This window comes from Sorex araneus, chromosome X (assembly GCF_027595985.1).
Source record: "Sorex araneus isolate mSorAra2 chromosome X, mSorAra2.pri, whole genome shotgun sequence".
Classification (NCBI taxonomy): Eukaryota; Metazoa; Chordata; class Mammalia; order Eulipotyphla; family Soricidae; genus Sorex; species Sorex araneus.
In genome coordinates, this window is record NC_073313.1 from 263425774 (window position 1) to 263438076 (window position 12303).

At 43.6% G+C, this 12303-nt stretch overlaps 1 protein-coding gene across 14 annotated transcripts in view; it reads right to left on the bottom strand.

Moving 5' to 3' along the window:
* Positions 1–1820: 1820 nt before the first annotated feature.
* The window catches only part of TRIP12 (thyroid hormone receptor interactor 12), a 144132-nt gene continuing 133649 nt past the window's right edge, over positions 1821–12303 (bottom strand). For all 14 annotated transcript variants that reach the window (XM_055120408.1, XM_055120410.1, XM_055120420.1 and 11 more), the window contains 8 exons: positions 10180–10294; positions 9746–9900; positions 8963–9127; positions 6238–6402; positions 4296–4409; positions 3468–3562; positions 2974–3077; positions 1821–2354 (listed from right to left, as the gene is read on the bottom strand). In XM_055120408.1, coding sequence (XP_054976383.1) covers positions 2158–2354; positions 2974–3077; positions 3468–3562; positions 4296–4409; positions 6238–6402; positions 8963–9127; positions 9746–9900; positions 10180–10294 — 1110 coding nt within the window. In that variant the 3' untranslated portion in view covers positions 1821–2157. The remainder of the gene's footprint in view (positions 2355–2973; positions 3078–3467; positions 3563–4295; positions 4410–6237; positions 6403–8962; positions 9128–9745; positions 9901–10179; positions 10295–12303) is intronic.

Below are 12303 nucleotides of genomic sequence, written 5' to 3' on the forward strand. Positions count from 1 at the left end.
ACTACTCATCTGACGCAGAAATGAGGCTAAATCTGCCACGGCCACAACAGGAGGAAAAAAAGGGGCAAATCCAGATATTTAAGTATGAAATAGGGCTGGAGTGACAGCACAGCAGGTAGGGCGTTTGCCTTGCATGCGGCCAACCTGGGTTCGATTCCTCTGCCCCACTTGGGGAGTCTGGCAAGCTACCGAGAGTATCCTGCCCGCACGGCAGAGCTAGCAAGTTACCCGTGGTGTATTTGATATGCCAAAAACAGTTAACAAATCTCACAATGGAGACGTTACTGGGGCCCACTTGAGCTAATCAATGAAGAACGGAACGACAGTGATGACAGTGATACAGTGAAGTATGAAACATGACACGGCTTATACATGTCTGAATTTCAACAATTAGAACCCTTTTAAAAATGAACAAAATGCTATATTCACGCAAAAACTTTGTGCTTAGTTCATTAAAAAAAGTATTAAAGGTTTTTATACTGTACTTGTAGCGGCATTCGATTCCACGGCACGGCTCCTTATGTGCTCACTTGTGTCTCTGCAAGGGCCTAGTATGTCACCCAGAACTGGGGGGGGGGGATCACTGTCTTAGTTTGCTAAGAAGGGACACAGCCATGTAAGGCATGTGTAAGTGGAAATCGACAGAAGTCACTAAAATGTCTTTTTGGTGGGAAAGCAGGAAACAAAAAGACGATATCAACTAAAGCTTGGGAGCATCGGTAAAGCCAATTTCTCAAAGTTCACTGGAAAAAAAGGGGGAGGGGCAGGCATGTCTGTCATTTTCAAGAAAAGAATCACGGAACTTTCTCCAATGTATGCAACGAGGCTTCATGCGGGACCGGAGGGAGGACTCTCCTCCCGCTGTCGCTCTGTTCTTCACGCTGCTAGACCAGTGTTTCAGCAGCAGGACGAGCCATGAGGCAGCTCCCTTGCAGTGAAATACAGCGAACAAAATCGCAAGTCATGCACACGGCACAGAACTATAAACCAAAAGGTGAAGCAAACTTTATTTTTCAAGTAAAAACATGAACCTGATGGATTATTGCAGATTTGAGAAATCAGCACAGAAGACCACGGGACAGGCATTACGCGCGGGTGCCTTCATCTGTGTGAGACAAAGCTGAACTGTTTGTCCCAAGTTTGCACTGGGAAGAGCAGGGGCAGTGGGGAGGGGCAGACAGGCCACGGATAAAAACAAAGCGAGGACAAGGGGGAACAAATCTTTTTTACTCCTACAGGGAACGAAATGGAATTTTAAGACTTGACATGAATTTAAAATGCTCCGGCCACAGATTCATGAACACTGGCCAGCCCAAGCTGTAGACTCCGTTACCTACACACAGGAAACGGTTTTCCTTGCCTCAGCTCTGGAGGCGTTTGTCAGAATGAGCCTGTCAACAGCCCCGAGTGTGTCCCTGGGAAAGCCCAGCAACGCCCTACCACCATGTTAGAACTAAGCTAGCAGCAAAGTCTACCTACTCACAAAGGCCGAATTATACTGACAACAGATGGCAGGTCAACCAATCTTAAACTATCTTAATTTGAGAGAGCAGGAAATGACAAAAACGCACAGCTATGGAAAATGTAACAACTGTTGAGTGTTGGATACCAAAAAAACAAAAATAACCCCGTGTGATCTGGCACAGCAAAGACGAAAGTCAGGGGGAAATTAGAGGGGTGTAGAAAGCACATAAAAGCTAGTCTACTAAACCAGATTTGTCAAATCCATGTGAGCTTTAATTTCTGTACTTATGTACAAGACACGTCTTTGGAGGAAAACAAACTGCAGACTTAGCTCGATGGACACACACAGCCCAGAATCAAACTGCACAGCGACATTTATTGTTTCAGCCTGGAAAAACATCCCTTTTTAAATTTCACACAGCAAAGCAAGTTAAAAACTTCACTCATCAAATAAATGATAATTTAAACAAGAACTTGCTAAAGAAACCTCATCACAACAACATTTTAGGGCCTGATCACTTTAAGTCCATGGGGCCATTAATGAATATCAACCAAGTGTCTCTTTTATACTCTGCAAGCCGTTCTTCCTACAACAAGGCGTGACATGTTTCCTTGACTCAGGTGATACATTTAGAAAAGAAATCATGATTTTTCTGTTGCTGTAACAGGCAGACACTGCAGTTCTCGCTGTGATCAGGAAAGGTGGAACGACTGCTGCCCTTCCCGCGCGGCTATCAACAGCTTCTCACGCATGATCTCAATGCTCGAATAGTCCGGCAACTTAAGATAGTTCACACAAGTCATTACAGAGGGCAGGAAGTCATCTGGGTTTTCTGTGGATTCGAATGTCTTCCGGACTATTGTCAAAGGTGGGTTCAAACTCCGGAAGCCTAAGAAGGGAAGACAGACCAAACAACTTAGTTTTCAGGGCGCACGGCAGCCAGATCAGAGGAGACATTTCTTTTCCTCCCAAGACAACCTGCCAGGCCTCTCGGCCATCCCCCTCGCTTCTGCTCGTGCCAGGAAACGTCCACGCGGGCTCCACAGTTCACACACACAGACACACGAGGTGCTTTGTCTCTCCTGGCAACCAAGTCCACACATTCCACGGACAGTTAGCGTGCGGAACCCGGTACTGGTCTCAGTTACCAACCAGTCACTGCGTACCAGGCACAGTGCTGCCTTCTAAATGGGAGCACCCAAGCGGTTCGGCCTACGGATCATTTCTGAGGAACCATCCTCACTTTAGAAAGCGTTCTCATCTCAGACGGTGCCACGGAAAAGCAGGACACTCAGCAGCTGCCCCACCGCATGTGCGCAGACGATCCCGAGGAGTTTCCCTATCATAATTAGCTCTTCACTGTGAACATGTCCGAGACTGGGATAACACCCCCTACTGGAGTGACTGATGAAGGCAGTCTAAGGCCAAGACTCCCCTGCTGTCACCAGGTTCTTTCACGCACACACACCACGGGCGGGATAAAGACTGAGCGCCAACATCATACCCACCTCCAACAGGCAATCTTGGGCTACCTGTCACAAACTGGAGAAATAACCTCTGCTGCTCGTTATCAAAACTACTGAGAATCTCAAACAAGAACTTCACAGCCCGACTACAACAGAAATAAAAACACCAAAATTATTTAATCACATTAAAATACAGTTCTGAATCACATCAATTCTCACAATTGGAAAAGTTATTAAATTTAAGTGCCTGCTGCAATAAATAAGACTTGTCGGGGATTACACAGTTATTTCCATTTTACTGTACTCAATAATGGGTTATCCCTCTGTCCCTGTATCCTACTTCCTGGGGAAAACAAAACCAAAAAAAAAAAAAAAAAAAAACCAAAACCGAAAACATGCCCCTTGTGGGTACCAAATGGCTGTGTGGACAGAAATAAGACCAAAGCGTAAGAAAGCCTTTTTTGAATGGAGCTGTTTTCAATATGTGCCACATCAAATGTTCACCTGTGTACCGCCCCGCAGGTTGAAGTGCTCACCTGTCATGAGTGTAACCGTGATCAGGCCGGCAGCATTCCATCAGTGTCTTGGCATCCCACGTGTCAGCTTTACTGCCACACAGCAGCTGATCCAGCTGTGTTTTTAAATAAGGGCAACGAATTACTCAAGAGAAAGCTGCACAGCAGACTCCCCCAGAACGTTGTTTTACGTCAAATCAACGAAACATTCTCAGAGCAGCCTTCAGCACAGCTACATACACATTCTGTGAGAATTATTTTACACTGTGATCTTCTGCAATATTCTGGAATAATCTGTCCTCCTTAGCTGCGCGGGGATATTTTCCCAATGAAGAGCAACTCAAGCTGGACAGGAGAGTAATGACTGAGAGTGCAGGAGACTTCCACAAGGAGTTAGGGACATGTAAGTGAGCGTTCAAACACTATACAGGTTTCCCGCCGGGGCAGCGCATGGCCGTGAGCGGCTCTGAAGACTAGCCAGGCCGTGGAGAGGCCATTCTCACACTCCCTTCCCGTCTCCTGGACTCTGGAGCTCGCTGTAGGTGAGCAGCAGCACACTCCTTACACTTCACTCCTGAAACCCCGCCTCATCTTCCACCCTCCCAGGGCGGAGAGTCCTCTGTGCACCCCCGCCCCCACCCCCATCCCTTTGAAAAGGGACCCCAGGGGACTTTTCCTTCCTGGGCAATCTTGTCTTTCACCAACACCCAGCCCTGCTCTTGGAATGGTTTTCCGTGACTTCTCCTTCTGCTTAGACAGCAGCTGCAGCACCTGCCTTCCCAGGCCCCCAAGGTTAACTTCAGGTGCAAAACTGGCAATGACCGTCCCGCTGGGATACAAGTTACTCACTTCTTCTGGGTAGAAGTACTGAAGATGACTGAGTGGGAAGACTGACTCGAATCCATCTCTGAATGAATCAAATTGCCGGGAAACACCTTCATTTAGTGCCCAGAATATAACCAACTGCAGAGAAGGAAACATCTTTTAAAAAACTGTAAGGCCATCGTAAGTTTTTTTTATTCAGCACATCATTTCCCTGTTCTTAAATGCCCTGTGCATTTCGTATTTCGTCTGTTTTAAACCGGGGTTCACAGCTGGAGACAAGTTCAATGGACCAGATATGTCCTTCCTTGGATGCAGGACATCTGGGTCTGCTCACCTGCACAGCCCCGTCCCGAGCACTCTGGCTGCAGCCCCTAAACACAGAGCCTGGGGCGCCCTCTGGGAACTGCTGGGTGCGGCCAAACCAGTAATAGATAAATACTCATAAACTCCCTACAGCACAAGAATAGATTTATGAAGGAATACTAACACTTTCCAGAGTTCCAATGTGTTTATTACATAGTCATGAAAGATAATCTCTTGTTGGCCCAATATTATTGAAAAAATAAAGACTGAAAACATGATTGTTTTAAATATAGAAAAATACTGAGTATTATTAAGTTATTTCCAGAGACCTTTAATCTGAGTATTTACTTATCTTTAGTACACTGAAAGGACACTTTCCACAAAGCTAGTATAGGAAGTTGGTAACTGTCAGAAAATTCTACTAAGTGGCCAAGTTTTACTCAAGGGAGCAGAAGAATCACTAGCACTGCTGGGAATGGACCCGACTATAAAGTACTTGGTGAGTTCTGAGCAACTAGGAATAACAAAATTAGAGATTGTTAGAGGATCACAGGACTCCAGAGATTATTTAGTCCAGTATTTTTCATTCTTTTTATGCCAGCCATGGCCCAGTGACCAAGTATCATAAAGTCTACACTCTTTCTCAAACTAAAAAGGAAACTAAGCCCAAATTTCCAGTAATTCTACCTAAAACAGCCAGTGACCAAGTCAGGTGGCATTCCCTAGAATTCAATCATGTCCACTCTCAATGCCAGAGCACTGTGAGACCTTTCAAAATAAGAGCTGTAACAATCTGTATCAACTAATTGAAAAAATATGATGTGTTTAAGACAAAATTGTATTTAATATAGAAAATATAGTTAAGGCCACAAATGAATCTGAAAAGCCTCACCAAATTCCTCAGTGTGTGCATCTGTGGGTCTGCACACGTGAGCAACTGTGTCAAATTAGCGGGCTTCAGAGAACGGCAGAAATGCAGTGAAAAGATTAGTAATGGAGCCTTTTCACTGAGATCTTAAACAAGAAACTGTGATTCTAAGGCAGTATGCACTCTGAAGGAGATCTGAGGCTAAGGGTAGTTTGGTATGCAAGCCATCAAGCTTGAGGCTGGTGAAGTCACAGGAACATAAGGCATTCTAGGGACTGATTCTCCACCCCAATCCACCCCCAGGCATGGGGCCAAAAATAAGACTTGATCTCAGGGCCAGAAAGATACAGCACAGAAATTTTCCCTGAATGTGGCTGACCCCGGATCAACATCCAGCACCAGGAAAGGTTCCCGAGTACTGCCAGATTCTTGAACACACAGCCAGGAGTAAGCTTGAGCTTAGCTGGGTGTGGCCCCAAACCAATCAAACCAAGATGTGTTCTCTCCTGGGACTAATCGTCTTGTAGTGCTGGGGGATTGAACCGAGGGCCTCGATGGGTCACCTCCCAACCTCTCCAGGGAAAAACTGAAGCTAAGACCTAGAACTCTGGTGGGTTGCACGGTATACGGGTTGGGACGATCACGGGGTCTAAAGAGGCCAAGCTGCCTACACTGAAGTGACTGTTATGCCCTGGACTAGGTCCCTCTTCTCCCAAAAGGAGTACGAATAAGCAAAGCTCTATGGCAGCATAGCAGACCCCTCCCCGCGTCGTTCCTGCACATCCCCGTACGTACTCTTAGATACTCCTCTAAGTTGTGGATCGTGACTGGTGTATCCTTTCCTCCTTTCTTCAGTTCGATGTTGGGAAACCCTGGCAGAGTGAAATCCAAGCCTAGATCTTCAACCGAGCAGCCGTTCATAGTTAGAGTTTCTAATGCATATTGTAGACTCTCTTTGGTCTATAAACGAAGAAAACAGAAAGTCATCGTCAAGCACAGTAATCATTCAGTGTTTATTATATTTCATTTCAAAGGTTCTTCTAAGTTCTTAAGTCTATCTACCTTTTCATCTTTAGTCATGACCGACATCTGAACACGTCGTTGAGATCATATTTATACATCCCAGAATCTAATCCAATACAATCAGGAAATTATAGAAACAAGTTTCACATGACCCTTGTAAATTGGTCGGTCTCAAGGATACTGAGAGTCCTGTACTTGATCATTTACAGCCTCATTATGTTAAGCAAATTTGTATTCCCACACCAGCAAGGAAAAAATATAATCCAATAAGCCCCAAGAAAAGATTAAGTTGCACCCTAGGAAAACTTTGAGAGTCTGTATTATTCACTTTTTTAAATGCTGAGGATTAGATTCAGAGGGATGTCTTGTAAAAGATAAGGACCAAAACAAAATCTAAGCTAAAAGTATAATTATTCACCACAGGAGCAGGAAGACACATAGCTCTCTGAACTGACAGCTACATGCACATTTATGTAATGCCCAGAAGCTTAAGAGCCATGGTGAAGAAAATCAGGTACTTACTGAAAAGGGCTGAGAAGCACTAAGGAATTGCTTGACCAAATTACCCGACCATTTCTCATTTTCAAAAGAGGAAACAGTTGATAAGGATTCTACACCGTTTGGTATTATGTTCATTTTTTTTTTTCTGCAAACTTACCATGTTTAAGGTCTGTTTCATGAACAACCGTTTGATGATTCCCATCAACACAAAGGTTAGAATGAAAGTTTTCTACTTTGATGTGCTCCTAGAAAACCCTCAAAACTGTTCTGCCACCTACCTCTTGCCAGAGATCTAGGTGGAAGGTCTCTGCTTCCTACCTACCCCAAATTAGCAATTTGAAAAGAAAGTGCTGCTATAGACAGGATCGAGAATCACATACATACAATATCTGTGACATGCATAAAGCTGGTAGACCATTTGCTTCCAAATCACACATGCTGGCCCATTTCCCACGTGTATTTAAAGAACTGAAACCACCAACAGAGCCTTGGTGTAGACCCGAGCTTCATCTCTATTCCTTCCACAGTAATAAGGTGTCCAAACAACACTGTTCCTATACTCTGGCGGGAAGCTGCTGAACCCAGGAGGTTCAGTCTCTGAAGAATGGATCTGATGTACACATTTCATAGATTTGGAACAGGAATAACAAAGACTGAGGTTCCAGAACTTATCTGACCTACTTTCCCTTCCCGGTAGGGGGAAAAGAATCACTCTACCTCACCCGGGAAATCTAGTCTTAACAGAAAAGTGACTAAGTGCTTCCAACTGTACCCAGTGCTACTCGGCCCTTGCCCCCTCGGTTAACAGTAGGTTAGAACAACAAATTATGTGAGAACAGTGGCAGCCTACAATACTGGGGACATGCATTGGGGAGGAGCCCACAACATATCTACCAAGATAATGTCCCCGAGTGCAGACGTACAAGCCCGAATCTGCATCTCCCAGTCTAGACACGTGATCCTGGGCAGGTGACCTGAACAACCTGTCTTGGGTTTCTCATGTATAAAATAGGGATAAATGAAACCACATTTCAAAGGTCGTGGTGGATAAAAACATTTATATATACGAGACACCCAGAACAGTGCCTTTAGTTTTATTCTCCCAGCTCCCCCTCCCTTTCAATAAGTCACTAGTCTGAGCAAGAGTTCAATGGTCTAGAGGTCTGTATGCAGGAGGCACCACACGGTCTCCCAAGTACAGAACCTCCAAAGCCCAAATATCACAACCAAAATACACAAGCAATGTGTATCAGTAATTACCAGCAAGGGAGTACAAAAATCTTAAAAAAAAAAAAAAGCTCCTCTCTATCTTATTAAGAGATGTGGTAGCAATTGTCTATACGTGAGAATGTCTCCTGTTCTGTTGTTTTACTTGCTATAATTTACGAAGTGTGATTTAAAGGCCTATTCCTGACCAAGCTATCTCACTCTTATGTTTCTCTTCTAAAAACAAACTTCTCTTGTCTAGCCACAGAATCAGGACCACTGTTGATGTCAGACTGAGTCGTTACATGTCAATAAAATAAGGCTCCTTACACATGTGATCTAAAGGGAAACTTTAACGTGTCTTACACAAAGGAAACAGTGGACACTCATTAGGGAAATGCAGATCAAAACAACAACAACAACAACAACCAGTGCTGGCGAGGATGTGGGGAAAAAGTGATCCTCAATCACTGCCTGTGAGAATATAGACTGGCCCAGCCTTCTGGAAAGACAATATAGACATTCCTCAATAAACTAGGAATGAAACTTCCATATTACCAAGCAATTCTACTCCTGGGAATAAACACCAAGGGTCCCAAAGCACAAGTCAGAAGATATATGCACTCCTATGTTCACTGCGGCACTATATATGGAATATTATACATAGCCACTATATCAATTGCTCACGAAAAGATGACTGGATGAAGAAACTATGGCCAAATACAAAACCACCTAAAGACCTCATCTTTCCAGAAGAACTGATACCGTTTTTCCCATCTTCGCAGCCTACCTGAGATTTATCTTGTTCAAGTCTTTTCTTCTGCCTGACAATGTCTTCTAAGTGATACACTGATCTGGCTACAACTGGGTCAATGTCAAACAAATCGTGTGATGTCAGTGAAGTTTCTTGCCTCAACATCCACTTATAAAAGGGTAGGCCAAGGGGAAGGTCCACCTGAAAATAAAGAGAGTTAAAGAGCTTAGTTAGGCTTCTAGAATTGCCTGAGATCTAAAACTGATACTTCAGGAGATTATTTTAAAAGGGCAAAGTAATCTCCTGGGCAAAAACTTGCTTAAGAATTGCTTCTTCTACTATATTTTCTTCATTTACTCATTCCAGGGCCCTGGTAGTAATTTAGAATAAATACTTAAGAATCCCATCTAAATACGGGCATGAGAGAGAAAATGTAAGCACGGACATCTATTCTCTACCAGGACTTCAGCACCACAAGTTGCTCACAAGCAGTTTTATTCTTATTTTGGGCCAAACAAACTCAATTCCACTGCTGTATATTTACAAATTGAAAAAGGGAAGAACTAAATAACTTTTAAATAGAAAAGTGGTTTGGGGCCAGAGGGACAGTATAACAGGTAGGGCGTTTGAGCCTTGCATGTGGCTGACCTGGGTTCGATCCCTGGCATCCCATATGGTCTGTTGGCTAATTTCTACTCTAGCAGTAAGGGTAATTTATTGCTGTTTAGTTCTATGCTCATGCCTTCCCCACGAAACTTTTAAGAATTCTGTCAAATACTTAAGTATAAAAAATTATAGAAGTGTTAATTCTGAACTTACCAATCTGAAATCCATGATAGCCTTGGCCATTAATTTTCCTAAGAAACGAAACTTCATCTTGACCTTCGCAATGTGAGCTGGCTTAGCTGTCCTACCAAAGGGAAGCGCAAATAGGCCCTGGAGGTTTTGAATATACTTGGTCCCTTCCTGGCTTCCTGTGAAATGAAAAAAATCACCCAGTTTTAGATGCCACTGCCCAAGCGAAATGAGACCAAACCTGAAAGAACATTATTTAAGAATTCCAGTATTGTCAAACTCAGATCAGCGAACGAAATCCTCTCAAGCTGGAACAGCTTCCTTTATTGGATAAATGGAAAACCAAAGGCTGAGAGAAATTAAGGTCACAAACTATGGTCCTCTACTAGAAAAATGTATTTAATGAACTGCAAGCAAGGACCATTATACCCAACTGGAGTAACAAACTGATGGATTACCTTTTGGATTGCTAAGTGTTACTTCTTCACCTCTCCAGAGACCCAAGTCAGCTCTCTGCAGTTCCTGAGATACAAGTGCATAAAACTCCAGTGTGGGTCCAAGACCTGTACCAACCTGGAGAAGAAGAAAAACAAAAATATTTTACATCCTGGATTTGTGGTGCTTTTTCTTTTCATCTGTCAAACTTCTGACAATGTGTACACTAACGGCATCTGTCAGCAGGATGTGTCAGAGAGAATTTCTCATCAGCTTTAGATACCTAGTCAAGAATCAGCAATCCTTTATTAAACCCTATTACCTAAAGACGTTAAAGAACATGTCAATGAACTTGTTCAAGCCTGAACACAAATCTAAGTACAGACGCATCTATCTGTACCGCACTACATAGCCTACCCTTAGGATACAAAGCAATCCATTCACCTACGGGTCCTGTTAGGTAATGAGCTCCCTGAAAGGAGCTCGACATAATGCTATTTCAGCAGAAGCCTCTTTATCTGTCTAAGTTCTTCTTTTAAAAACTGAAATTTCAGTTGCTTCATTAATATCTGCAATTCAGGGACATAATCCTAGTATGACAGCATATCTCACTTGAGGGTCACCAATTTTGTTTGGTTCTGGGTACACAGTGGTGTGCGGAGCCTGCACCTGGTTCTGTGCTCAGGGATTATTCCTGGCTGTGTTCAGGGAACCATATGTGGTGTCAGGGATCAAACTCAGGTCGGCTGTGTTAAGTGCTCTGCCTGCTGTATTATCTCTGCAGCCCTAACTCTCATTTTAAACCTCTACTGTGCCTCAAACACTCACTGGTCATTTAAAACACAAATAAGATCTCAATTTTTGCCAGCTCCTCAAACCATAGATACTACCCAGAAGTGTGCTGAGAGCTTTTTCCAGCATGTACACAGTAGGGTGTACTAGTCTTGAAGTTTGATTCGGTAGGTAAAGTCTTAAAGAGTCTGAGTTCTGCTTTTTGAAGCCGGCGGCTGGGGTTGCGGGGGTCACACTGGTTGAGCACAGGGGCTCAATCCTGGTTGGATGTAGGGAAACATATGTAATGCCAGGAATCAAACACAGGTTGGCCACATGCATGGCAAGTGCTTTACCTGTTGTACCATCTCTCTGGCCTGAGTGGTATTTTTAGTCTCCTTAAACCCCAGTATGAGATGTCAAACAACACCAAGGCTGCAGTTCTAAGGTTTAGGACTGGATTAGTACTCTGGACACAAGGAATAGCCATACCAAGACTCTGCTCCTATACAGTGTCTTGGACAGCCACAAGCATGTCGATCAAATGAACCGACAGCTTAATATGTCCTCTACTCTTCAATTTGTATAATCCATAGGCAATAAGAGCTGAAAACCCTACCCTGCCAATGGGGACAAACTGTGCTTCGTTAGCCTTCTAAGTTTACATTGCTGACCTCCATCACACGAAGCAAGGACTGAAGAGTCTTCCTCTCAATTCTTCACTTGTCCTGAACTGCAAGGACCCCTTACACATGTCTGGTGCTTTTAATTGTTTTTGGGTCATCCCTGGTGGTGCTCAGATGGGGCACTTGGGATCAAACCCATGTCAGCAGTATATAAGGCAAGTTCCCTACCTGCTTCAGCCCTTTGTCTGGTATATTTTTAAAAAACAAGCTCCAAAGATGACTGACCAAACTATAAGAAAGCTTCATATTGATAGGGGATTAAAACAAAAATCGTTCTCCTAATTCTACACAATGAAAGAGAGAATGGGAAAGAAAATAAACGGAAAGGGGGTTAAAAATAGCAAAGCAAAACTGCAGTAATGTCTAGTATCCACCAGAGGGCAATTTAAAACCATTTAAATCTTATTCCAGGCTAAGAACTCACAGATCAGATTGGTCTATTTCACGGCATCCAAATATCCTTACTGCTTTAAGTGAAACAAACAATCTAAAATAATCAGGGTATGAGCATCCCTGTAAACACACTCATCCTAGCCAGTCTGTCCAGGTGGAAGGATGTGATCACATAGTCTCTGGAAATTCAGCCCTGGACTTCGCACTGACCATCTAGCTCTGTACATTATCTGATCTTCTCCACCCTCTCCACTAACCGGTACTTTGCTGAAAAAATTATGTTGAGTTTGTGCTTGC